Source organism: Typha angustifolia, chromosome 15 (assembly GCF_048772165.1).
Source record: "Typha angustifolia cultivar Huaian chromosome 15, ASM4877216v1, whole genome shotgun sequence".
Lineage (NCBI taxonomy): Eukaryota > Viridiplantae > Streptophyta > Magnoliopsida > Poales > Typhaceae > Typha > Typha angustifolia.
The window spans coordinates 2,740,528-2,768,310 of NC_133253.1; the positions used below are offsets into that span (position 1 = coordinate 2,740,528).

At 39.3% G+C, this 27,783-nt stretch overlaps 4 protein-coding genes across 11 annotated transcripts; 3 read left to right on the forward strand and 1 right to left on the reverse strand.

Moving 5' to 3' along the window:
- Positions 1 to 1,315: 1,315 nt before the first annotated feature.
- Positions 1,316 to 8,346, forward strand: LOC140777403 (uncharacterized). 4 transcript variants are annotated; one of them, XM_073121486.1, is made up of 6 exons: positions 1,316 to 1,670; positions 2,202 to 2,371; positions 4,795 to 5,027; positions 5,113 to 5,289; positions 5,736 to 6,075; positions 7,041 to 8,346. In XM_073121486.1, exons 1-6 carry the CDS (start codon positions 1,660 to 1,662, stop codon positions 7,652 to 7,654), a joined length of 1,545 nt encoding a protein of 514 aa, XP_072977587.1. In that variant the 5' UTR covers positions 1,316 to 1,659; the 3' UTR covers positions 7,655 to 8,346. The 4 variants fall into 4 exon arrangements, with proteins under 4 accessions (XP_072977587.1, XP_072977588.1, XP_072977589.1 ...); XM_073121487.1 differs by having other exon boundaries at positions 1,316 to 1,488; XM_073121488.1 differs by having other exon boundaries at positions 1,316 to 1,482.
- A 2,811-nt stretch (positions 8,347 to 11,157) lies between these two features.
- On the forward strand, positions 11,158 to 15,720 carry LOC140779227 (UPF0496 protein 1-like). Its single transcript, XM_073124222.1, has 2 exons — positions 11,158 to 13,100; positions 15,346 to 15,720. The coding sequence occupies exon 1, from the start codon at positions 11,937 to 11,939 to the stop codon at positions 13,077 to 13,079; it is 1,143 nt and encodes a 380-aa protein (XP_072980323.1). The 5' UTR covers positions 11,158 to 11,936; the 3' UTR covers positions 13,080 to 13,100; positions 15,346 to 15,720.
- A 457-nt stretch (positions 15,721 to 16,177) lies between these two features.
- LOC140778619 (uncharacterized) lies at positions 16,178 to 22,085 on the forward strand. 4 transcript variants are annotated; one of them, XR_012107215.1, is made up of 4 exons: positions 16,178 to 17,049; positions 19,796 to 20,464; positions 20,751 to 20,832; positions 20,912 to 22,084. XR_012107215.1 is itself a non-coding variant. In XM_073123421.1 (3 exons), the coding sequence occupies exons 1-2, from the start codon at positions 16,280 to 16,282 to the stop codon at positions 20,439 to 20,441; spliced, it is 1,416 nt and encodes a 471-aa protein (XP_072979522.1). In that variant the 5' UTR covers positions 16,178 to 16,279; the 3' UTR covers positions 20,442 to 20,464; positions 20,674 to 22,085. The 4 variants fall into 4 exon arrangements, 3 of the variants coding, with proteins under 3 accessions (XP_072979522.1, XP_072979523.1, XP_072979521.1); XM_073123421.1 differs by having other exon boundaries at positions 20,674 to 22,085; XM_073123422.1 differs by having other exon boundaries at positions 20,751 to 22,084.
- A 757-nt stretch (positions 22,086 to 22,842) lies between these two features.
- On the reverse strand, positions 22,843 to 27,387 carry LOC140778704 (protein SOB FIVE-LIKE 5-like). 2 transcript variants are annotated; one of them, XM_073123541.1, is made up of 5 exons: positions 27,215 to 27,387; positions 23,542 to 24,876; positions 23,354 to 23,449; positions 23,225 to 23,281; positions 22,843 to 23,097 (listed from the first exon to the last, which is right to left on the reverse strand). In XM_073123541.1, the coding sequence occupies exons 2-5, from the start codon at positions 24,124 to 24,126 to the stop codon at positions 23,086 to 23,088; spliced, it is 750 nt and encodes a 249-aa protein (XP_072979642.1). In that variant the 5' UTR covers positions 24,127 to 24,876; positions 27,215 to 27,387; the 3' UTR covers positions 22,843 to 23,085. The 2 variants fall into 2 exon arrangements, with proteins under 2 accessions (XP_072979642.1, XP_072979641.1); XM_073123540.1 differs by having other exon boundaries at positions 23,542 to 27,387.
- Positions 27,388 to 27,783: the final 396 nt, after the last annotated feature.

Sequence of the window (27,783 nt, forward strand, 5' to 3'; positions counted from 1 at the left end):
CATCACCACAGGGGCAACGCGGTCAGGAGGAACGGGACCCACATATTGACCAGAAGACCTCACGAGAGTTGCGTTCACACTTCCGACTCATGCCACGTGTCAATCGAGACAAATGATCACCACCTTAAATCCAGAGAGCCGGGATTGGATATACCATCTTTATAGATATATATATATATATTGGATTTACGACCTTATCTGCTGTTCTATGGACTCTACAATAACGCCATTACTTCCCTTGCTGACCATCGCCCGTTACGTGCATATACGCCAATACGCGGATGTTGAGACTTCTGGAGGCAACATATATAGTTAATTCGAGAAGTATATTTATTAATGAGTACTTTAATACGGATAGGTGTGATAAAAATTCTATAAACTTTTATTAGATTAAAATCAGTCTATGGGCAAGTTCATGGCGACTAAGAACTCCGCCTTTTGTCACTATCCGTCCATCCCAAACTTTCGAAGAATCAAAGCCATTGCGTCATCACATATCTCTGGATTTTTTATTTATTTTTTGATGAAATTTGTGAAATTGGGTGGAATCAAATTAGAAATTTGGGTTGCTAAGATAAGATACTTGTAGCTTTGTTTAAGTTAATACTTTTTTTTTAACTAATGTATAGATGAACTCTTAAATTATTTTTATCTTTATACTATAATGCACTATTAATGTTTTGTAAGGATTGAACTTCCGAGGAAGGTGATGGTTAATCACCAATCCAAAAATTAAGAAAAATATATGTATTTTTTTTTTATAATAAAACACATCTATTCGAATTGATAATTTTTTGGGACTAAAAAGAGACGTTTTTCTAATAAAATAATTATTTCTATGAAGGGCATTCGAATACTATTTTTTAAACAAAAATAATTTTGTATGCATATTTAATATATATAATTTAAGAAAGTACCTTACAACTATCTACCGTTACACAGTGAACTCGGGGTTGTAACCAAAGTAGATCTTACTTGCTAATGTAATTACACGATAGAATAATGTCAAGCTTATAGCAAATTAATTATCAAAAAAGAAAATTGTGAAAATTCAAACGTGCATGGCACGTGCTATATCTCCACTGCAAGGCGAGCAAAGAAACGATGCCGACAACCCATGACGAGGACAACGGCCGTTATCGACGGCGAAGATGATGTCATGCTATAGTGGTGGGCGGCGGTAAATAGGTTCAACTACGAGGGGGGGAAGTGGTATTCAATCTAATAACTGTGGGCGCGGTTTAATCCCGACTATGGTTCTCTAAGTGTAGTTAGGGATAATAAAACCCAGTCCACTCCGCCTTTTCGTTATTCTACCCGCTCTCTCCTCAATTGCGAGCGAAGGGTAGTGAAGAGGAGAATAGAGGAGAGAGGAGAGGAGGGGGAGGGAGCTCCTTGCGGATCGGTTGCAAGGTTAGATTGCAATTTCTTGATTGTAATTCTTGATGAAATGAGCTGGTGAGTGGGAATCCCGAGCTCGAGGTATAGGTACCGGATTATGCTCGAATCTTCTTCTTTGGATTCGTTGTTTATCCTTTGATTAACTTGGATGTTGCCGTATCCTGAGATCTTTGTTAGAATACGTTTGATGTGCTTCTGAATGATGGAGATCTGGCTTATGTTGACGTCGATATTTGATTCGAATTCTTCGTCGGTAGCATGTGTTTTAGGTAAAAGATTCGATGAATCTAACTTTCTGGGATTTGAAACACGGAAAATGATTGGGATCCGTTTTGTATTCGAGGAATTTTTTCTTAATTGGAGCCTTACCCCGACTTCTCTAATCTTTTTCTCTGGTGGTTTGATTCCGTTTTCTTCTTTTATTTTTCAAGGATTTTGAAAGAGGTGGGCTTTACAATGGATAAATTTCCTAAATTGGCCATATTCCTTAATTGCCAGAATCTTCTTAGGTTGTGTTTTTATGCTTTACTTATTTTGGACAATCAAAGCAGTCCACTGGAAAGCTTTTTATTGTTCTTTTCTAGAAGGTTAAATATGTTGGTGAAGAAAAGGTACCAGTCACAAAACTGCCAATTCTTGTACAGCTCTTTAAACAAAAAGAAATAGAATCTAGCAAGATTTCCAATTATGAACTTATTCAAAAGTGAAAGAAAATGGAAGGGACCTTAAGAGTACTTGTTTTTTGGACTGATTTGTTTATTGAAGCTTTTCTGATAAGTTCCTATGGTTGCCAAATTAAGGTCGATCATGTGTCCTTCAGCCCCTATATCTGAGTTGCTAGATTTCAAGGCGTGTTCTACTGATGAAGAATATATACTATTTCTGGGAGCAATCGAAGTTGGAGACCCAATACCAGAAAATATGATCATAGATGTGAACCCTTTCATGGTTGAACCGTGGAGTTCTCCTGGTTAGCATTTTCATACTGATAACTGCTCTCCTTTAATTGTTTGTCCTACTTTATACTAGTAGCAAATGTAGTGAAACTGAATTTACACTGGTGCATGTGCATTGTTATATATATTGGTTATTGACCATATCTTGAGAACTCTTATCTAGAGAATAGTAATTTTAGTTGTTGCAAATTGTCACACATTTTCTAGTTCTTGACGGTCTAGTTGAATTATTAGGGTGATATTGTTTGTCAATTAATTGTTTTACTTTGTAAAGGAATTTAGAAAAGCCTCTTTTGTTTGATGTTTCTTTGTGTTACTATCTCACATTTAAGGTTCTTCCCTGCATAGGACAATTGTCTGCTAAGCAGTCAATGAAAATTGTTATGAGATTTGCTGTTACATATTGGAGGTGATACTACTTATAAGGAAAAGTGAAGTTTAAATCACATTATAAGAGATAATCTGTAACAAATTGGTAGAAGCAAAAAGGTTCACTTTGAATCCTTTTATTTATGACAAGTGGAAACAGAATGAAAATGCTAATTGGGCAATTTCTAGGGCAATTTTGTTATGAGATAACATTATTTGACCTAGATATGTAAAGACAGTTTCATATTACAATTTAGTGTATGTGGATGGTCTAATTCATAAATCTAATTGAGACAATATCGTGCTGTTAAAAAACCACCAATATAAAATCATAGGCACACTACTTACTATATGTAGGTTAATGATTAAAACTTTCATGGTTTTACACCTGCTCTAATCTTTTTCTAGGAAGTATGGGTCCCTAAAAGAAAGCTCTTGCCATTCTGGTGTCAAATACCATCATGGAAAGCCATCCTCTATAGCTTCCTTAATATTTGAGTCACAATTTTGATTACAGATCTATCACTTAATTCCCTAGGATACTAAAATATCAAATATACCATTTCAAACATTCCATAGATCATATAATTATATCTATCTAGTTGAAAGCTCTAATGAGTCATATATGTCATATCACCATCAATATTTTGGGAAGTACCACAACTATCTTGAATCCTCAACTCTAGTGTTCCATGACTTCCATATTTCATCTCTACTTACCTCTTTGATGGACAAAAGGTTATTTATGTCGACACCCTACTGTACCGGTCTGAAGTTCTTTCTATCTTTATTGGTTGAAATTCAAGCAAGAGCTAAAATTGAGATATTGAAATCAAATCCATTAACTAGAAGGAAACAAGTTTGCAAATTTTGAAAAAACTAAGGAAATTAAGAAATATTTGTTAATAAACATTTATGCCACAGATCTTAGTTTCAACCAATCATGAAACAGATTGGCAAAGACATAACTGATCCCGATCCTGATTCAGAACTTTTCGATGACTGATTTAAATGTAGTATCATAGCCGATCCTAATCCGTTTCGGTCATATCGACTGATCCATCTCAGTTGTATCGGTTGTATTGGTCAAAACTTTTTTTTTTTTTAAGATTTAGGTTGGCTCTAAAATGGATCTAACCTGAGAGACATCAGTAATTGATGTCCTTGACTGCCTCTTTTTTAGGTTTTTAGGTTTTACTCTATATCTCTCTCATTCTCTCCTCCCACCTCTCACACTTCACCGAGCTCATCAGACTGCTAATTTGGCGAGCTCTTCCGGCTATTCTAGACTTCGTTGAACTCGGGTGAGCTTTTTTCTCCTTTTTTTTTAAATTTATGTTCTCTCTCACTCTCTCTCTTCCACTCTTTAACTCTCTCGTTCTTATGATTGTAGAACAATACTGAAAAAAAGAAGAAATCTCTCTCTTCATCTCATTTTTGCAATAGTAATTCATGAGCATATAAATTAATTAGATCTAGCTCAAAATTCATTATAGTTTTAATTGAATACTTTTTTAATTTTTAGGCTTCATATATGAGTGATTTTTATTTTCTTATTTTTTTGACACTTTTTCTAAATTTTTGAAATTTCTTTGTATTTTTAAATAACATTTAAAATTTTATGTAATTATAAATTAATCTGATCCTATACAGGCGGCCAATATGGTTGACATTACCAATACGTATTGGTTTTTTGGGTGATCGATCCTGAGTTTTTGGTGCTTTGATTTATGCGAACAAGAAACTAATGAAATTCAGTAAATATTGTTTGTTCCATATAGTAAACAGGAATTCAATGAGATTCAGCATATTGTTAGCATTATGCTTGTTGCTGTTGCTGTTCAATAATTAGTATACAATTATTGGATCCTTGTTGCTGTTGCAGGTCTAAGGAGCCACTTAAATTTTTTTTTTTTCAAAGAGTCACTTTCTTTTTTGTTGAGTGTTTAATCCCCATGATGGTACCTAAGTTGCTTCTTGCATCAGACTTCCTCTTTTTTTCAAAAAAAAATGCGGTCAGATTATATTCACATTGCAAAACAGCTGAGTAGCAAATATTGTTTTGCAGAAAACAGCTGGTACCTCTACAACTTAGAGGACCAAGGAGAAAATGGGGAAAATGATGTAAGAGTGACAAAATTTGGATATTGGAAAATAATGGATGCTCACAGAATATCGACTATCGGGAACAAAACTATTCTGGAATTTTATGAAGGTCAAGCACCATGTGGAAAAAAAACTGGGTGGATGATGCATGAATATCAGGTTGAACAAAAGGCTCAAGGATTTAATACAGCACAGGTACTTTTGCAACATAGTTGTTAGCTAATATGAATACCTCTGGGTACTTTTTATTTGATTATTGATGCAGTTATATCACTTGCAGAACTACTGTTATTTGTCTAGAGTCTTGCAATCTGGGCAGAGTTCAAATAGTGAGGAACTGGATAGACATTTGAAAAATGCTGATCTTCATTGTGGCCAGTTAGAATCTTATCTGCTATGCCTTGCAGAACAAGAAGAAAATAATTTCTTGTCACAGGAGACAATAGACAAATCCCAGGTAAAACCTTGTCTCTCTATGAAGATGTCATTTTCAAAAGAAAAATCCTGGGCAACTAGTAGGAGCCTTTCTTTACTTTTGCATCATGGAAGATATAGTGCTTTGTGAATCTCTATTAGATGATTGCAAGAAGGTGCTGTGATTAACTAGTTAAATGGGTTGTTGATTTGAAATGGTTAAATTAAAATTTTGACAATGGCCAGTTGAAATGGATTTCACTTTATGTTATTTTGGTTTACTTGTATAGTAAACATAAAATCTTATTTATCTTATACGTATTATTTTTTTCTATTGCTTTATTGATGTTTGATCTTGTCACTGAGTTCTGAATTTTTCAAGCTCATAGGAAGTGTTAAAGGCGGGAGCTTATGTTCTATCAATCGTTATAGATTGAATGCCTGGAAATTTTGAGATTTTCATTTTGATTTTTAATAAATTTTGATCAGATGGTGTTGGGGGATCAATGGAAGGTGACCGACTCTAACAGACTAGCAGACGAGCGAACAACTGAAAATTCTGCTGAGGAGATGCATGCTTTGTATGATTTCTCTAGAGAGGACTTCTTGGAAATGAATGATCTATTAAGTCTGGATTCATCTTCAACAAGTTCAGACAATTCAAGTAACATGTCAATAAATTCTGATGAATATTTCGATGCTGATGCCTTATTGAGAGATCTTCAGAATGAAAATAACCTGAGCATGGAGGTAGAGCATGCAGATTGCAGATTTAGTATATCTGCATCTGTACAATCAAATCGGGTGATTGTGTCTCCACCTGAACCAGGTATACTAGCCTTGAGTACTTTATTTACTTTATCTAAATCATGTTCTTGATTGCATGCCATGCTTTTTAATGAATTATTGCACTCTGTAGTTATTTTCTTTCTAAGTTTGCCGAATCACATCTTCTACTAATGTTACTCATTACTACATTCCAGTTGGCAAATGTGCCAAGTATATAAGCTATAAACTTGTCAATATATCATTTCCATATCTGCCTGTCTATCTTAGATGCATTCTCTCACATGATTTCAACTACTTAAAAGTTAGAACTTAGAACTAAAAACTTAAATGTTTTAGATAAACAATAGGTCATGCAATATACCTAGGTTGTTGGAAATCGCAACAACTGGCTGTAGAGAATGGACACCCTATATTTGAGCCCATTACAAGTCTTAGACTGTTATTGTGCATATATCTGTCTCAGAACAATTTCTCTTTGTTCTTGATGTGGTTCTTATACTTCCTCAAATTATATTTCTCTGAAGCTGTACACTATCCTTGTATCACACATATACTTCAATATTCTTGTAACAGTAATGTTCTAGCCAACTTGTGTCCCTTCAAGCCTTTAAGTCTTAATCTTCTACAATTAACTCTTCTTGGTTAGAAGGTATTTACTACTGTCATTACTTTATCATCTCAGTGATCTTAAATTCGAATTTCATTATGTTTCTCTCATTTATAATTTTAATTTTCTTTGCCACATTGAAATTAAAAAATAAACAAATATTTAAAATGCTGAAGCTGAAAACAGAAAACCTCTCGAAGTGAAGCTCTTGATTACAGTTTGGATTTCACAATTTTTGTTATTCTTGTGCCTTTTTAATTGTTCTAAAGCTCTATGTAGGCTTTTTTTTTTTCTGAATTTATCTACTACTATGTCATACAGATTTGGCTTTTGATTTCGATCTGTTGTTTGTAATGTCGATGTTGCATAACGCTTCACGGGCATCTGTTTGTTGACAGGTTTAGTTCGTGACCGTAGCAGTGACATTATGGTTGCAGAGAGCATGCCTGGCAATTCAGTGCCTGATGATGGCCAAGATTCACACCAAACTGTTTCCTTGCCTACTACTGAACATAACGAAGAGGGGGCTTCCCCCTCTGCAAGTCCGCAGGACAGTCAGGTGAACCACACAGTTACTGAAAGCTCACAAGGTAGCAAGTTCCCCTTGCCTACTACTGGACTGCAGCACAATGATGGAGCTCTGTCTACAAGGTCGCAAAACATATGGGTGAACCGCATAGTTTCTGAAAGCTCACAGTATAGGAAGTCACCCTTGCTTACTACTGGACTGCAGCACAATGAGGGAGCTTCCCCCTCTGCAAGGTTGCAGAACAGCCGGGTAAACCGCACACTTTCTGAAAGCTCACAGGATAGGAAGTCCCCCTTGCCTACTATTGGACTGCAGCACAATGAGGGTGCTTCCCCCTCTTCAAGTTCGGAGAACAGCAGGGTGAACCGCACATTTTCTGAAAGCTCACAGGATAGCAAGTCCCCCCCAGGACAGGGAACAAGGTCTGTTAGTAAAATTGCAAAGTTGGGGAAGTACTGCTGCTTTGTATCATTTTGTCCCTGACATACTGCATTCGCCAAGTTTTCTCGCCATAAAAGAAAAAGAAAAGGGGAAAAAAGAATAGAATAGTAAAACTGTAGATTCTTCTAATTTTACTATGTAGAGAGCATCGTTGCCCCGTGGTTCTACACTTAGAAGCAGCTGCCAAGCTAAAGAGGTTGGAAGAATCTAAAGAATATCAACAGCTGTGTATCGAAATTTACTTTATACTGATCTACAAGCTGCAACGAAGAATGGTTACACATTAATGATAAAGCACCATCAACTTGGCATAACTAGAAGAATTACTACTGTTAGATTTTCTTCTGGGCATTAATCAAAACCCAGCCATTTATCTCCGACAAGTTCGTTTGCAGGAAGTGTTATGTTTAGATATGGACCATAGACTTACTGTAAAATAGTTTCATTTTTGTCACTGGTGTCCTAGTCTCGTAGATATGTAGTTGTATTGTTTTGAGAATATATGTGTAATAGTATTGTTACACTGATATCAAGCTTGTTTGATTCGTCTGATCCTGATGTAGGATAGGTAGTGGATATGTTAGACCTGAGCGATTGTACATATGTCAAGCTGCTGAAAACTCCTGGCAAACAGTTGTCTGACCCAAGACGCAGCAGGCTTCTGTTACCATATGCGATTTATATGTATATATACTTCCAGTCAATTGCATCTTTTCCATTGGCTCTACTATTCATACTTGCTGTTCTTATCCTTTTTGTTCATGTGTATGCGAGTGTAAATGCTTGTCCATTAATTTTTGTCGTTGGACAACTTTTTATGCAAGTGTTCAGGTTTTATCATGCGAATATTATGTCTAATTACTTGCAGCATTGAGATCTGCTAGCTCTGCATGTCTGTCGAGACCTGTTTAGGGGTTCAAATTGCAGTTATTCTCGATCAAGTTACGGTAATAGTCAATCCAGACTTAAGCCATTTATTAGCTATTAAATCATCTGCTAGCCCTACGATGGCATTCTGTCAATTCCTGCGAACATTTGGTGATTTACAGGACCTTAACGCGCACTTCTCCTAGCTGAAGAGTACGCCAAATCAGCCAGCCCGATATCAACGGAGCAGGTCCGTGGGCAAGTGCAATGGAAACTGCTGGAGCAAGGTTGGTACAAGCTCAATACGGATGGTGCATTCTCGCAGCTGAACTACCAGGGTCGGGCAGGGGCAGTGCTCCGGACAAATGTAGGGATGCTTGTCGTGCTAGTATGAGAGCCTTGTCCGGCATCATCCGCCCAAATGACGGAGGCTTGGGGACTCCGGTTGGGCCTCAGGCTGGCGCGGGAAGAAGGTGTCCATTGACTTGAGGTGGAGGTAGACTCCGTGGAGGATCAAGACCTTAGTAGATGAGTGTTGGGCCATCCTTGACCATCTTGAGAGGTATAAAATCTCCCATATGAGGAGAGAGGGAAACATAGTTGCTGATTGGGTAGCAAACCAGGATAACACATCGTCTAGGCAGGTGATGCTGAGGCCGGGTGTGGAGCTCCCTGTATCAAAAAAAAAAAAAAAAAACTATTGGCTTCTCGTTTATTCATTCGGTCAAGCTAGATAAAATGTTATGGTACTCAAGTGAATGAGATCGACGGTAGATTTGTAATTATAAAAAAAAAAAAAAACCCTTCGACAAGTCAGTTGTGAGAAGCAGATACATAAGCTTTGCGTGTAGCTAAGCTATCCTTGGATAACTACCTCTCTTCTAATTTAATACTCTTGCTAAGATTGCGTTTGTTTGCAGCATAAAAAGGAGCATTTTTTTCACAAATTAGTCCTATCTTATTGATGGATCACAATCCCACATATTTGCTTCACGCTATAAAAGTCGTCTCTCCTTCTCAGTATATCCACAGCTATCCTTAACCAAAATTTGTATTTGGTCTTTTGACTTTTGAGACCTCGTTATCTTCAGCGATGATTACTATAAACAACAACTAAAGGAACTACACTTATTGGCTTGTTTGACTCCGTGCGATTGTTCGTGGTAAGAAGGGCTCACCCAATTCTTTTGCCAAATCCATGCAGATGTGACTTGTAAACTGAATACTTGTACAACACTGCCTCATGAGGAGTTGAAAAGCTCCCACTCTCATTAAAAGTGGATAAATAATCTTTTGAATTTAAACGAGCCGCCCACCAAGTCAACAGTGCTCTTGTGATCGAAGAATCTTTGAATTCAGAAGAGAACCTACCAAATCCAACTGTGCTATGGCGAAGAATCAAAGAGGGTACAGGAACTTCCTATTGAAATCTCTACCGAACTTAATGACCCTCGCCGCTATGGCTAAAGTTCTACTATGGTCGATCGCGATGTATTAATTAACGTTCTATTTAGTTCTTTATAAAACAAAGATGGACGTTCCACTATTAGCACGTGCATCTCCACCAAAGCTTATCCAGTTCCTACTCACCACCGTTATTTTTAATAACATTTAAACATACTTAGAATATTCTCCCGTTCTTGCTTTAATTGTCGTGCTGAATCCTCGGACCTATGTTTCAATCTGGGGTTTGGTTATCTTTGACGTGGCGACTCGTCTATCCTACAGCGCCCGTAACGTACCACGTAGCGCCACGTGTCTGCGAAGGTGGATCCCCGTCGCAACGGAGACCGCCCAAACTTGCACCGTAAGCTGCCGACCGCGCCTAGCTGTTTGCTGGCGGGACGGTCGAAGAAAGCGACCGCCTAGAATCTCGCGCTCAACTGAAAATTACCTAATTACCCCCGGCGGGGCGCCGAGGGCTAAAAGAGGGCAAAGTAGGAGACTTTTATTAAAAGTATATATATCTAATATACGGAATTAAATTAGACGGCATAAAATCTGAAACAGGTAAGCATTTAATCGATGTCAATTAATTGACCTTTTGTTCGTTCTCTAGTAGCAACAACCACCCACAAATGTCATCTACATCTCCTTGCTTTAGGGACAAGTTTACTTCAACGAGAAGATAATTGAAAAGGAGAAGAAAAACATCTCACTTTTTATTTTTTGGCCAAAGTCCGTGGCCCAGCTAAGGCAAGCTTGAGATCACTGTAGTGGATAAAAGATGGAATGCATGAGAGGATGCAATTAGTGGAGAACAGCATACGTAAGTGGCATTATAATACAAGTTTATCTTTTCAAGCAATAATTATTGAGTTGGTTTGACGCCTTCATAAATCGTTGAGCATGCAATGTACACGTTTTTCATATGAAATTGCTAATGAGACTTCTTGTTTTTTTAAATGCTAATGAGAGAGTTTTGATGGTTTAATCACTTAATGATAGTTTTGGGTTTGTATTAGAAAAATTGAAGGATGAATTGGTGTAGTTAATGGTTAGATTATTGCAATGCTAACGTCTGGGTATGCAGAGAAAGGACCTGTGTGTTCCGACTAAACACAGAGCCAAAAAAAGGAAGCAAGTGCAATGTGGACATTTCAGTTTGAGAGTAGTTTCTTTAGCTGATGTCATATTGCTATAAGAATCTCTCTCTCTCTCTCTCTCTCTCTCTCTCTCTCTCTCTCTCTCTCTGGTTCATACTTGCTCTACTCCGCTCTTTTGATTTCTTTTTTTCTTTCCTTTATTGCCTCTCCCTTCTCCAGTCTCTCTCTCTCTCTCTCTCTCTCTCTCTCGTCAATGCCAACCTATCTTTACCTTGCTTCCCGCTTCTAAACTGCAACGAGCGAGCGAGCGAGAGAGAGAGAGAGAGAGAGAGAGAGAGAGAGAGAGAGAGAGACGTTGCTTCCCGTTATCGCCATTGCCCACCTGATCAACCCCTTCCTCTTCCCTTCCTTACCCTTGTTTATCATGCGTGCAAGACATTCTTAAATCCCGCACTCTTCCTCTTCCCTTCTCTTTCCCTTTTAACCTTCCCTCCCCCCCTCTAAAAATCTCTCCACATCCCACATTCCTCTGTTCCTCCTCTTTCTTCTCCTCCAATACTTCCAAAAAGCATCCAAAGCTCTCATTTTTCCGTTTGCCCGTCTTGGTCGTCCTTATTTCTTCCGTAGAACATCTCCCTATCCCACATTCCTCTTCCCTTTCCTCAATCTTTTCATTATAATCCCATAAAACCCCGATTATTCCCATCTAGAGTCGTCCTTATTTCTTCCATCCCCAATACTCTATTTCGCTTCTTCCCTTTCCCCAAATCCACTCCAAACCACCTAAAGCTTCAATCTTTTCATCATAATCCCGCAAAAAACCTACTTTTCCCATCTGGGCCATCCGTATTTCTTTGGTATACTTGAACAAGCTCGTTGATCCGCAAAAATCTTCCCTTTTCGCTTCCTAGATGGGTGGTCAGCTTAGCAGAAGGCCTGGGACACCGGCACTTCAAGTCGCCGCCGGTGGCCACAACACCATGGAGTACTTGACCGAGCTGAGCTCCTACGAGGCGGCGTGCCGCCTCGACCCGGATCTCCGGTCCTTCGACACGACGCTGCAGCAGCGCACGAGCCGCGTCATCTCTACCCTCGCCATGGGTGTCGAGGTCCGGTCCCTCTCCTTTGACTCCCTCCGCGAGGTCACCGGCTGCCTCCTGGAGATGAACCAAGAAGTCGTCAAGGTCATCCTGGAATGCAAGAAGGACATATGGAACAACCCTCAGCTCTTCGACCTCGTCGAGGACTACTTCGAGAACAGCCTCCAAACTCTCGACTTTTGCACCGCCCTCGAGAAGTGCCTTAAGAAGGCCCGCGACTCCCAATTGATCGTCCATGTTGCGCTCCAGCGATTCGAAGAAGAGGAGGAGCTGGAAGAAGAAGAAGATGGTAGGAAGAAGTATTCAAGGACATTGGAGGAATTGAGGCATTTCAAGGCGGCCGGCGATCCGTTCACCGAGGAATTTTTCCAGGTATTTCAATCCGTATACAGGCAGCAGCTTTCGATGCTTGAGAAGTTGCAACAGCGCAAGACGAAACTCGACAAGAAGATCAAGTCCATAAAGGCATGGAGGAAGGTTTCAAGCATAATCTTCGTGGCCACTTTTGCCGCAATTATAATCTGCTCGGTGGTGGCGGCTGCTATAGCTGCACCTCCAATTGCCGCTGCTCTGGCTGCTGCGTCATCCATCCCGGTTGGTTCTATGGGCAAGTGGATCGACTCACTGTTTAAGGACTACCAAGAAGCACTGAAAGGACAAAAGGAGGTGCTTAGCTCAATTCAAGTCGGAACCTACATCGCGGTCAAGGACTTGGAGAGTATTCGTATTCTTCTTGATCGATTGGAGGTCCAAATCAGCTCGCTGTTGGATAATGCTGATTTTGCACTGAGGGACGAGGAGGCGGTGAAGTTTGGGATCGAGGAGATTAGGAAGAAGCTGGAGGTGTTTATGAAAAGTATAGAGGATTTGGGGGATCAGGCAGATCGGTGTAGCAGGGACATCAGGAAGGCAAGGACTGTTGTGCTGCAGAGGATCATCAGGCACCCAAATTGAACTGACTGGATGAACTTAAAGGTATGTTCTTGTGGAAATTGTTGAAATGGGTTACTTACTTTTTATTCTAATGCACTGGTACAAGTACATAAACTGCACTAGTTATAAATGGTTTTCCCTCACCATTTTATGGATTACTAACAGAATAGTAGTTTCTATATCCTTTAGGCTTCTCTATTTCTTAATTAGTTGATCTTAATGCGCCGCACAACATATGGACCCCTCTTCCTAAAAGCTAGTTTAAGGGGCTTTTACTTTAGCTACTCTAGAATTGGCATAATAGACAGAAGAGACCAAAGAATTGTTGTACCAAAGACACAGGGTGAAGACCTTGGCTCAGTACGTATTACTGGGACGTATAATACCAAGCCGGTGTGTCATTGGCACACGGTATTGACATAGCAAGAAAGAAAATAATCCTTAAACCTTTATTGAACCTGAAAATGGGTCTTAGGGCTATAATAAAATCTTTCAATACTAGATAGTAGTACAACATATGCAATTAACTTCTAATCTCATCATTGTTCTCACAGTTTCTAAGATCTTCTAAGTTGGAGCAAATAACTTTGGGAAAATAAAAATTTCCATTTGATTTCTAAAATTTGAAGTATAATCTATATGGATCAAGCACTACAATGCAAAGAGGAATCACAAAGGGACAAAAGAGACTCCAAATTAGGTTTGTTTAAAATAAAACATTATCAATTCCTAACGATGCATTGGCATGGGTGACCATGAGGGAGTATCGAGATACTCTTCTCTATGTGTGGATGCCGATAATTTATTGGCACAACACATTGATCTGTGCCAACCATGCTGATTGGCACCACAATTCATGAAAGAGACTAAATATCTAAAGACTAAAATACCTAACATATGTTTTAAGATAAAATAGAAAGTTACATTGGACAAATTTTTCATCCAAGATGTTGCATTGAGTTAAGTGTATATTAGATTTATCTTGATATGAAGTCATTCTTGCAAGTTATGGCCCATCATAGCTCTTTTTAACTATTGATATAAACAAAAGACTTCTTCAGCAATCTCTAGAATAACCACAGGGTTGTTTGACAGTTGAAACTCCACTTTCCCTTTTTGACTATTTCTTGCTCAACTTTTTTTCAAATACCTTTTTTGCTTATATTACTGCATCCAGGCATTAATACTTTGTAGTCTTGCTAGTGCAATATACAGGCAATGTTCAGTGTCAAAGTCGGAAAATGTTGTGAAAGATTCACCCCAGTTTTGAGGTTGCACTATGTTGAAAAACTTAGTACTTGTGCCAAGTGTTTACATACCTTACATGGTCCTATAGTTCAACCTCTTAAGCAGCCAAGAAGTGCGTGTTAAAATATAACATGCTACATTTAAGTAAAAGACACTGGTTGATTCTTAATTTAAAGTACATAGGATTTTAGATTAAAATAGTCTAACACTTGACTGTTCAGAAGTGTTCTTTACTGGAGTATCTTGTAAAGCCATACCAAGCAGTTGTCTTATATAAGTAGGCCACTTCACTTTTTAGTGTAAGAAGTATCAGGTTAAGTGATTTCATGGCCAAATTCTTGGATCTATCAACCTTTGTGCAATTGTATCTGATTCATCCCTGTCAGTTTATGATCGCCACACTAGAGGTACTCCAGTATGTTCTTCTTCTCTTAAACTCTCTCTCCTTGTAGCTGTTTACCCCATGAAGTTTCTTTAATTCCTTCTTGCAGAAGATAATATAGTGGTGCAGAAGATTTCATTTATTGGCTCCAACTTCCATTCAGCAAGCTAACTAATGTCCATCTCAGAAGAAATATCTAATATGGAAGAAAGTCTTTCAGCTAAACTATTTTTGTATGACAGATTATAATGACAGTTTTATCTCCAACAGTGAAACAATTCCATCAGAGACAATGTGCCACACCACCCATAGTTCTTGTCTACAAAGAAGTGGTTTGTTCTGCCTTTAGTAGTGCTGACACACAATGACATCAAATCACAGAATAAACCTGTGGGAAAGACAAGTATACACTAATGAATAGTAGACCTTTTGATTACTTATGTGATTAGAGAAGCTGGTCTAGATGCATTCCTCAATAGCGGTAAGCTTGTATGCTTTACCGTAATGCATCTATATTGAATAGCATCAATTTTACTGGCATTGAAAACCAAATATATGTCCTGGTTTGGTAGAAATGGAAGCTTTCTTAAAAGTTATTCTGGCTTTATGGGATAAAAGTTTATTTTGGTTCTAACTGTCTTACTTCATGCGTTGCAGATATTGAAAAAACTTTGCTGGTTTACCTGTATACTGCCTGTCGCTTGAACACTGACTACATCTGAGAATAAGATTCATGCTGCTTGTGGAATAGTGGCGATTTGGGCTTCAGGGTTTAAAGGTCCCAAAACTTTCAAAGCGAAGAGAGAAGCTAGGGAAGCCCATCCCACACCGTCATGAATGAACCTATGACTGTTTTATTCTTTTGAACTCTGTTAAATGTTCTGCGTGGCTTGAAAGTATTTCTTTCCTTTCCTATTTATTCTCATTTTTCTCCTCAAGACTATTTTCTCTTTAAGATTGAATCTGTTCAGTGCCACCTTTTCGTGCAATCATCACTTTGCTAATAATATATTCGATCGTATTATGTGCGAATACTGTAATTTTCATGTTACATTATCTGCAATTGAGTTTCATGTAGCCAAATGAACACCAAAATATAGTGAATATTTTGGCCTTTTACTGTAGTTATGCTATCGTTATCATAGGCCAATTACCAAGAAAAGGGTAGAGTTAGTACCAATCTCTCATGATTCTGACTTGTTATCCAGGGTGTATGATTGCCAAAAGAATGTGAATAGTAGCATTGATCAGTCATTGTTTACAGTTATACTTAATTATCATGATCTTCTTGTGTCAAAGAATTATAGGATGAGAGAGTGATTTACAGTATCCATAAGTAATGAAAGAAAAGTTTTTATCATGCACTATGTGGTCGATGCTAGAATCCGAAAACAGCAAATCGGGTTATCGGATCCACCACTCCCGTCGCAAGGGTGTAATGGTAAAGTCACACGAATGACTCTTGGCTCCAGCCCTCTGATTCCTAAAACCCAAACCCCAACCCCTCCTAAAAAACTCGAAACCCTCCTCTTTCCTCCTCCTCGAGCTCTAAATCTCGCCTCTCCTCTCCTCTCCTCTCCTCTGCTTATCCATGGCAGAGCTCAAGCGCCTATCGGAGAGCCGGGACCTGACGCGAATCGAACGCATCGGGGCCCACTCGCACATCCGTGGCCTCGGACTTGACTCTTCCCTTGAGCCCCGCGCCGTCTCCGATGGCATGGTCGGCCAGCTCCCCGCCCGCAAGGCTGCCGGACTCATCCTCCAGCTCATCCGGGGCGGAAAGATCGCAGGACGCGCCATCCTCCTTGCCGGCCAGCCAGGCACCGGCAAGACCGCTATCGCTATGGGCCTCGCCAAGTCCCTCGGCCAAGAGACCCCTTTCGCCTCGGTCTCCGCTTCCGAGCTCTTCTCCCTAGAAGTCTCCAAGACGGAAGCTTTGACTCAGGCCTTCCGCAAAGCCATCGGCGTACGAATCAAGGAAGAAGCCGAGATCATCGAGGGCGAGGTCGTCGAGATCTCCATCGATCGCCCCGCCTCTGGAGCGGGGAACTCTTCCTCGTCGGCGGCGACGAAGACAGGGAGATTGACGCTAAAGACCACAGATATGGAGACGGTGTATGATTTGGGCGGGAAGATGATTGAAGCCTTGGCAAAGGAGAAGGTGCAAAGCGGTGACGTTATCGCTCTTGATAAGGCTGCTGGAAAGGTTACCAAGCTTGGAAGGTCTATTGGAAGGTCTAGGGATTACGATGCCGTGGGGCCGCATACAAAGTTCGTGAGATGCCCTGAGGGAGAGCTGCAGAAGCGGAAGGAGGTCGTGCATTGTGTTACTCTACATGAGATCGATGTCATCAATAGCAGGTATGGTGATCTTGAGAAACCTTTTTTTTTTACCTTCTTCTTGTAGTTGCTATTTTATTTGAGTATATGTGTTTTGCCCCTGTTCTCTCTTTGGCCCTGTAAACATCATGTTCTAGATTTTGGTTGTATGTATGAGTAGGATAATTACCAAGATACTGTGTTAGTATGAACTTTGGTTTTATCCTTTAGCTTGTCTTATTTGAATAAATCCAAAACCGTAAGATGATAAATGTATAGAGGTAGTTTTGCGTCTTGCTTAAATCACATTTCTGTTTATTTCACCGTGGACAACAACACAAAATATTCCATTATAAACAGGCTAGTAATTCCTTTAGCTAAATGCTTACTTGAGATGTTATATCCCAAATCAATTACTGTATCCTTTTAGATTTCTCATATCAGTTTCGGTCTTCCCTCACTCACCATGCACAACCTGAAAAAAAAATTCAGTCTTCTGTATTGGTGAAATTAGGTGGTCTTTATCAGCTTGTTCATGTCAATTTAATTCTATTCTCCCATAATCTATCCTCTATGGGTGGTGTCCTAACTTGTGTTTTGCTACATTTGTACATATGCGATTCATCTGCTTTAATATCCTTATCTCTCCAACAGTCTAATTTTGCTTATGTTGTTTCCTAGTTGTTCAATTATCATCCATAAACATTGTTGATCTTGTTGCTGACTAGTTCTATAAAATTATATGCTATCTTAAGGCATATTGTGATGGATCACACTAGATAGTAGAGATATTACTCCGTTCAACCATTATGTTCTAATTCTTAGCTTGATGCCCTCAACTATTTTAGTTGTTGCACTATATATCTTATATAATGAAATGTCCTAGGTTTTCCTTTTTCCATGAAATTGTTGGACCATAAATACAAAAGTATGAGAAACAATTCTTATGCATCTGTTTAGGCCCTCTCAATAACAGGCATATTATATACATACAATAACCATCTTAGTCCAAATTTTTATTAGCATCATCTTATTTTAGATTTCAGTTCTTTTCTTTTGTTGTCTTTGTTTTAAATTCTTTTACTTTTTCTCTTCTCGAATCCCATTAGAACTCTGGGACACCTTGTTAGTTTAATCTTTTTCATCCATTTTCTTTAGCATGTATGTGGCACCATTGACCTATATTGTGCAATTAACATCTTACCCTGTGTAAGCATAATATTTCTGTGAGTTAATTTTTCGATTCTTTCAGTAAATTTAACAATGAAAAGTTTCTTTTATTTAGGTAAAAGCTTGTTTAACTGTTATTTGGTTGACTTATAAAAAGCATCTAAATACTTTTCCTTCTTAACAAAGATATTATTAATAATTAAAAGTTGAAAGACTGACATCATCTTTCCTAGTGTAACTGTAGTACTCATTACTCTAGAAGAAATTGCATCTGTATGATATCTGGTTTGAAAATTTCAATAATTTCTTGTAACCTGACTAGGATGAAATTGGCACAAGAATTTCTTTTATCTTATTTTTCAATTGCTGCTCAAGTACCTTTCTGATTGTCCAGCATTGTTCTGAGATTGGCATAGGATCATTGGTCTCCAAATTAGCCAGATATAATGTCTAGAATTCCGTGAGATATTTGTAATTTGAAAGCCAATCATGAAAGGAATCTATGGTTTTATTGAGTTTTGGTTGTCCAAGGTCCTGTGTTAAGCTGACTTATTCAACCCTATCCATTGAAATGTCATCTATCTAGCAACAAAGGAATTCAAGATTGGACTGTACCTAAGAGAATATTTGCTCCCTTTCTGATTCGAGTCATTGCTTAAATTTAGGAGTTTTGAACTTCAGTTGATTAGGACAAAAGAAACTGAGAAAGTGGATATTTTAGTTGTTTTGATTCTTATTTTAAAATTATGTTGAAGGTTCTAAATGGATTGAGGACATTTTAAATTAGTTTGAGTTGTGGTTTGATATTATCTGGCTCTCTTTATATAGGAGGGCTAATAAGAAGTTGGGAATCTTCTGATTATGAAATCTGAAGAAAATATCTATTTTTTTTTTCTTCTTGGAGGATTCCACATACACTTCTCCCCACCACCCCCACCCAACCACCCCTTCTCCTTTCTCTTCATCTTCTATCTGATGCAGGAGAAGAAAACCTCGCTACTCAAAAGGGTCAGTGCTTAATAAAGCTTCAAGCATCACTGCAACTAAGTTTGGCCCACAAAAGCTTGAAATATGCCATGCTAGTATGCATGTAAAATGAAATGGCAAGTTACAACCAGATTGATCGTTAGAGTCAATCACAATTGATCATTGATCATTACGATCAACTATAACAACTAATTTCAAGCCAAGTATGGAAGAAAATAAGATTCACCTTTTTCTTGACAAATTTAGTTGAGCATCATATATTTGGATCTGATAAAGGTTCTTTAGGTTGGATATATTTGATGATATTGATTTACTGATTTGGTACGGTGTCTGGGAGTGATCAGCAATAAGTAGGACTGTCTGAGATCACCTTCTGTATAAACAATGGGAATTCTTGAGGATACATTAGAAACTGTGGAGCAATAGATTTTTCAGCAAGGATTAGCACTTGATGGATCGCAAAGGACTCTACTTAGCTCTTCTGCACTCTCAAATTTCAGTTATCTCATGACATTATCAGTGGACAACTATATGCAATTTCATAAGGAAACACAAGTTATATAAGAAGATATGCTTCTTATTTTCTTTAAGATAGGGCTATTTATCTTGTTTTAATTCTGCTTGCCTTCAGAACACAGGGCTTTCTTGCTCTTTTCACTGGTGATACTGGCGAAATTCGTGCTGAAGTTAGAGAACAGATAGATACAAAGGTAGCAGAGTGGAGGGAGGAGGGGAAAGCTGATATAATCCCAGGTGTCCTCTTCATTGATGAGGTTCACATGCTTGACATCGAATGCTTCTCGTTCCTGAACCGTGCATTGGAGAATGAGATGGCTCCTATCTTGGTCATTGCAACAAATAGAGGAATCACAACCATCCGTGGCACAAATTATAGATCACCCCACGGAATCCCGCCTGACTTCCTAGATCGCTTGTTAATAATATCAACTCAGCCATATACAGAGGAGGAGATTGGCAAGATTCTAGACATCAGGTGTGAAGAGGAAGATGTGGAGATGTCCAAGGATGCTAAGGTTTTGCTAACAAAGATTGGCGTGGAAACCTCTTTGAGGTATGCAATCCACTTGATCACAGCTGCTGCATTGGCTTGCCAGAAGCGAAAAGGTAAGATGGTTGAGATGGAGGATGTAAGCCGTGTGTACCAGCTGTTTCTTGATGTCAAGAGGTCGACACAGTATTTAATGGAGTATCAGAGCCAGTACATGTTTAGCGAAGTGCCAAAAGAGGGAGACGACGATGAAACCATGCAATCTTAAGCTGGACTAGGGTCAATCTGGATGTAAGCCTCGTAATCTTACTGTAAGAATACATGATGGTACATTACTTTTTTTTCCCTGATTGCTAATTAGGTGAGATGAATGTCTTAACTATAAGATGATACTATTATAAGCTTTTCCTTTGCAGAGAGCTGTAACCTGTTTTAGTATTTTTAAGTAAACTTTAAAGCTGAGTAGTTTCTTTTTATTTGCTTCTTTGGCTCTATTTCAGAGAACTCTCCAAGATCTATGTTGTACTTTCCATGATCATACAACACACATGTTCTGAAATCACAGTATGCGATGCAGGGCATGTGCCATTACTTGGGATAGCCAATGTCTAATGCAAGTGTGATTCAGACTTAGTTGGCTTCCATATGGTCCACTTGAGGTGAGTCCATGTTTTGTCTCTTGGTTTAAGAGCCTATAGCACAGGTGCATTTGAAGCTCATGTTTTGAGATTAAACCAGCATCGAAACGCCCGAGACGGCACACGTGCACGTGTGCGCATGTGTGTATGCATGTATGTGTGTGCATGCATGACGACGCACGTGTGCGCGCATGTGGGCATGTGCTGGTTGGATGCACATGGCTGAGTACACCCAAGATCCTGGTCAAAGGAATGGCAGATTGGCAGGGGAAGGAAGACAAGAAGCAAAGTGGAGGCTCGTCTTAGGCATCTGATTTGGTGAGCAGAGAATACTCATGAGGAGTGGAGTGGGTAGTAGGGCACATGGTGAATGCCATAAAAATTGACACATGGGAAAGGAATGCTTCAGCATTCGGAGTCCCTCTTTTCTTTTCACAAGGAATTAAAGCTGGGTTGGGGTATTTGGAAACACAGGGGTGCTGATTCCATACCTCTGAGATTCTCATCCAGCATATGATGGACTGCAGTGAGGCAAGAACTGTTATTATGTGTTCAGTGCCAGCTTCGCAGATGTTAATAATGCTCTCTGCTCATAAGATCTTGTGGATGATTCGAATAAATGGATGGGGGGGAGAGAAACAAAGCAGTGATGGGTGAACATTCCAAACTAAACACAGATGCTCCCTTCTTTTGTGCAATTCTTTATCTGATTCAATGGCAAAACAATGCTGCAGGAGACAAGAGATTGACTAGGGAAATACTTTAGTTTATATATGCATGCCACATGACCCAAGGATGGTTTCAAAGGAGACAGCCTTGGAGGTATAAAACATTATTAAAAGGAGGCGACAAGTAGATGGATGTATTCAACGGAGCTCAGGGATCACAGAGCTTATTAAATTGCCAACATGGCTTTGGGCATGGAGGATCTGAATTAAGGATCTTATCTTCTACTAAGAATGCTCTCCATTTCCTCCAAATAACCAACTAAGTCTATGGGTTATATAGTCTAATTAAAGTGCAGCACCTATGACCTTTGTCCTCAAAATCGCAGACACAACTCGACGCAGTACAATGGCCACTTTGTGATTAGACTCCTCTTTGGTGATAACATCTATTGGAGAACCATACATAGCCTTTTACTTTCTTCCTGTAAATTTCAATTTATCTTGTTTTTTTTTTCCTCTCTCTCTCTCTCTCTCTATCTTTGAAGGGGGGGATGAGAGAGTGAAACAGACCCAGAGAGAGAATTCGCAATGCAGTAAAGCTAAGCCCATGATTGTCTCGCATCATGCCCTTAGCTGTTGCATCATACACGATGTGTGGAACTTCTATATGCATTGCCCCCTTTTGATTCACTAGCGCTGGCATAACCAATAGTAGAAAGACCTCCAGCTTGGTCTTTCCAAAGAGTGATTTCAAATCACTCACTGACACCAATGTGATATGCCCTGTACCTTGCATATCAATAGTGAGTGTCTTAGGCCACCCTCCTATTGAAAGTGACCATCTATTCAAAGCTTAAAAAACGAAGAGAGAGAGAGAGAAATAAAACCCATTTATTGGTTCATCACATCCTTTCTTCATCAACATAACTCCATCTAAATATTAGTACCCTATTACATGGCATGTTGCACCAATTACTTACTGTGCATATTTATTCTATATTAGTGAAGTGAATGTAAATTAATAGAAGTTGCTTGCAAACATGGATACATTTATTTACATGTTACTTGGAACTAAAAGAATTGATCAGGTGTCTGCTCTGAGGAACAGTATTTATATATCTCTGAAGCACAGATGATGTGATGACGATGATTCTAGCGGTGGCTCCTCCAGGGCCCATGGGGCCACGGGTCCTCCATTTGAATACGTATGTTACATTTGTAGCAAGAATAGTGGGTAGGTAGGAGGAGAGGAGAGGAGAGGAGAGGATGGTGAGCCCTTCCAAGACCATGGGCATAGTCTGGACATAAAACAAAAGCATAAAACACAAGGTCCATTTTGTTACCACCATTCATGACAAAAGAATTGATTAATCAAAGGCAATTTTATTTCTCTTCTCTGTTGCTCATGTTGTTTCCCACTGCATTGACAGCCAAAAGGCCCAAAAACAAAAAACAAAAAAAAAAACAAAAAAACAGAGAAAAGAAAATTAGCAGTGGAGAAGAGAGGGAAAAAAGGCCAAAGATCTCTTGGAGATCTATACAAATTCTTCCTCCATTTGCTTCCTCTTGAGATCAGGGGGCTGGAGATTAGCACCAGAAACTCTTCTTACCTCCCTCTCTGCATACATATGTTGACAGAAGTGAAAGAGTTAAACAAGGAATATATATATATCTTCTTGTATCACTCATTAATAACAAATAATGGATGAAAGAGAAGCTAAAGAAAATGAAAGCAATGACTCAACTGGTCTCGCTGGTGTTGGCTTAGCAGGAGCAGAGGATTGCATGTAGCCCAAATGCTTCTGCAATTTTTCACATTAGATTAGCCATTATAATAGAATGATTAATGAGAAGGAAAGCAGCGAAGAATGTACCTTGAAATGGGTAGCAGAGAAACCGCAAGAGAACTCCACAGCATTCTCCATAGTTGGTTTAATGGTACTTGCAGAAGTATGGAAGCTCTGCCTCTCCTGCAAAGAACCCACCAGCCCAAATGAGAAAAGAGATAGCAAACAAGGGGAGAAACTCAGGTAAGGGAGGAAAGGAGAAGTAAAGGGAATGCCTTGGAATAATTGAAGAGGGGAGAGCTAGCAGTGTCATCTAGGAGAGAGGAGAGCTCCTTCTCTTTCTCTGATTCTACTCTCCTCTTCTTGCCTCCACTCTTAGCCAATGAGGCAGAAGCAGAGGGAGCATAAAAAGAGCAGAGACAACCATCGGCATTGGCATTGCGACAGCCATTGCAATAGCAAAAGAATTGCTCCTCTTCATGCAAATGGGGTGGCCCAGATGATGCATCAGAGACCATGGAAAGGTCCTCCTCCTCCTCCTCTCCCTCCTCTTCAAAGGATCCACCTTTCTTCAAGTGGAGAGAGGTAAGGGGCTCATAGGATTGTTCTAAGTACATGGTCCAGCCAGATTGGCACCCACTGCTGCACTCAGAGCTCTCGACTTCCTCCATCCCAAGCATCATTTTGATCAATGGGTTTGTGGGTGGGGTGTTTTTAGAGACAATGCTCTCACTTGTCTCTCTAGTAAACTTGGTGTAAAGAAGAGGAGCGAGTGGGGAGGGAAGGAAGGAAGCGAAGAAGGGGAAAGAAATGAATAGAATCACACCCGAATCTGAGATTGGTTTTGTCCTTATGCCCATGCCATCCTTCCCACCTCCTTGCTTTTTAGTTTCCTCGGTGCAGATGATATTAAAACTGCCAGTTGGGCACTTGGGCTCTCTCTCTCTCCCTCTCTCTCTCTAATTTCTCTCTCTTTGTTGGTATTGGTATTGGTGTTAGTGTATACAGAGAGAGAAAGATAAAAGAGTGAGCTACTGACTGAGCTTTATTAGTTTCTCTCTCTAAAAATAGACGAGAGAGACTGAGAGTGAGAGAGAGAGAGATGGAGCCACAACGGCATCACATGCAATACAGCGAGGCGGTGTGTACCCGGTACTCTCCCCGTTCAATTCATCGTTATCTCCTCCAAAATCCCGTGAACGGATGGATGAAACGGGGTGTTGAAGGGGACCCCCTCACTCCCCCTACGTTTCTTATTTTTCTCTCTTTGGACTTTTATCTCTGTCACATTTATGACCTCTCTATTTTCTAGTGCATCACAATATTCCCTTCCAAAATTATTGGTTTTAGATTTTTCTTTTTAAAAAAAAATTATTTGTATTTTAAAAAAAAATTTGATAGATTAACTTTATAATTTTTAAAATTACAAGTGAAATTTTTTTTCTTTGTTGACTAAACCTCCAATAGATCAAAAACTCGTTTAGAAATTCTCTTCAAACAATCGATAAGGATAAGGGAATCAAAACCTTTGTCTTTTAAAAGAAGACGATCCTCTCTTACCGTTGTTGTCTTCACAATCAGAATTGATTTGTACCGATCACATCCAATTCCTGTATAAATAGGAGTACAGTTAGGCTGTCTAACTACAAAGTCTCGAGTCTCTCTAATTTATTTGAGATTACATATGACACATTATATCAATTTTCTTTTATAAATAAAAAGTTTGAAAAAAAAAAGTTTTGAACAACTCCATTATCGACACAAGAAATAAGCATCAAGCTCAAAAAGGCTGTACTAATAACCCAAAGCACACAGAGCACAAACGGCTTACTCATTGTAGCTTCCTTATGACCGTCATGGATCTTAAATCACTATAATGATTTTGGTCTGTGTATAAAACTAAAGAGAAGAAGGACATACAGAAAAAGAACAGAACAGTCCAACAACCCACTAAACTACCTCCAACGTTTAACCACAAAATGAGAGCAAGGAAAGCCCTCCTACAGAACAACATGCTCATGCCTCGCAGTGGGGAGAGTAGCTACAAAAATTCTATATTTCTATTAGCAATGCTCACGAACACTGTACCTCCCAAGTCGGTAAAACACTCGTGGGAGGAACACCGACTTCACCCCAATCCCGCTATAGAGAAGGGGCAACCGAGGGGAAGGTACTCCTCGTGCCTAGTCAAGAATGGTAAGATATACTTACCAATGACCAGCCGAGGAGCATCCATGGAGAGGGGAGAGAAGCTCGCGGTAATGTTGAATCTACTGTTTAACGTTGAAAGAATGAAAGTGAGGAGAAGACAACCCAATAACATGAGAGAAAGGTAGAGAAGGGAAGGGAGTAACGCCGAGGTAGACAACCTAGGAGAAAAGGTGTAAGGGTGAAACAAAGATTGAAGCAATTTTTAAATAACACAGAAACACAATTCAATTGTCCCCATTACTGACTCGATCTGATTATGCTTCACTCAGACAGATTCACATTAGATCATCAATATTGGAGTAAATTTTTGCGGGCATCAATTGGATTGCTCTGTGTGCATCATGATTCACGCTGCAGTTGGGTTCAAACTTCAGAAGAAGGAAAGAATCCCTCGTTGCAGTTGCCATTTCCATCTGTAGTCCCCGTATAGAGATACTATCATGTTGTAAAAACCACAGCCCTCATGGCATTAAAAGAGAGCTGCAGCCATAAGAGCTTCTCTGCTGCTGCTCACAATATGTGTAAGATTTTTACAGATGAAATGACTCTAGATCTGGTTGATTCCAGGGTGTATCCTGTACTCTCTCCATTCAAAAGGTTTGATGATCACAGCTTGATCTTGTCACTCGTTCTATTTCTCCCCCCAAGAGCACCCTGTACTTCTCTGATACCAATGTTTTATCACCCAGTCCTTGCACACTTTTGCACCTCTTCCATTACTAGTTTCCATTACTTTTGTGCACTGGATTCGCCTTCCACCATAGATTCAGGTGGAGTAAATTGTTGGCTTTGGGCCCCTCGTACTGCTCCAGTAAATCACCCATGGATTGATTGCCCAATGCCCAGTCCGAGCTTTGGAACATTGCCTTTTTCTCCATGAATTCTTGGTCAAGGGAATTAGGGACAAAATAGGACCGATATTTCTTATATGAATTAGTTCTTACCTGCTTCAGCTTTTGAGTTGAATTATGTCAAAGTTGATAGGTTGATAGCTTTAGACAGTGTGCAACGCAAGCTTGAAGAGAGATCTAGAGAGAGAAAGAGAGAGAGAGAGAGGGGGGGGGGGGGCATTGACTGAGTATTAATGTCACCACATGCTACCAATTCCATATAGATGTACCTTTTCCCTATTGCAAAGGATGTCTCTTTTTCACACACTCAAAGCAATGTACTCAAACCAATATTGCGGCCAACGGCAGAAAATATCTCCCCCTCCCCCTCCCCCTCAACGGAGAAATATTTGAAGGAAACAAGAATATAAAATTAAAAAAAACATGTGCTCGTGCACATGCCTCCACCCATATGAATAGCTCTTCTCTCAAGCGCCAAAGCTTTTGTCTCAAACGTCTCGCCCTTATAAATTTAGGTAATCCAAACTAGCCTACTAATCCATCACCACTATTTCATCATCCAATGGCCACTGGCTATGGTGATATTACCCGCAAACCGAAGCATTAATTCAGGACCATTTTCCATGTGTGCATGTATGTATGTATGTATATGTATATTTTGTAGCCGTTTGTTATTAGTGATTGAGAACATTTAACATATATCTACGTTACGAAATTCATGGTGAAAAAATAATAATAAAAGAGAGAAAATTTCTACAGAGATGATTAGGTAGAGTCAGATATTTATGCAGGAGCCTTTTGTTTGATAGCCCCAAGATGAAGGAGAGAGGGGGAGGAAAGGAGAAGTGTCTGTAATCCCTTTAAAGAGTAGTTAAGAATCTGTTACCAAATATAAGTCTTGGGGTAGCTGAAGCCATGTGCCGATATCATCGAGAGGATTTTCTTTCCTGTGAGCCTATATTGATCACCAGGGAAACAGAATGGATCAGGATGGCAGCAGACTGCATGCTCTTCTCTTTTCCCCCTTTCTCTGAATGCTATGTGCACATGATTGAAGACTCCGCGTCCCATCCACTCCTAAAGCAGGGGTGCTATTACTTACTACTTACTTATAATGATATAAATGTACCAACAAACTCTAGTAGAGTTGATAGTTACCTTCTCTATGATTAAAGAGATTATAAATTTTTAGTAGGTTGGCTTGATTTGGTTTATAGCTCGATAGTACGATTAGCTTGAAAGAGCAACTCGGTAGCATTTAGTTCGAAACAATTATTCGACGACGTAAATGACTTAAAAGCCTAGACTAGACAGTTAAAAGCTTAGTAAAACTTAAGTTCTTCTGTATCTAAAAAGAATTAGTCATTTGTCTAACTCATATATAGTTTTCGAACTCATAAATAATATGTATATATATTCACCTAAGATATAAAATGGAGCAGTATAAATTTTCTC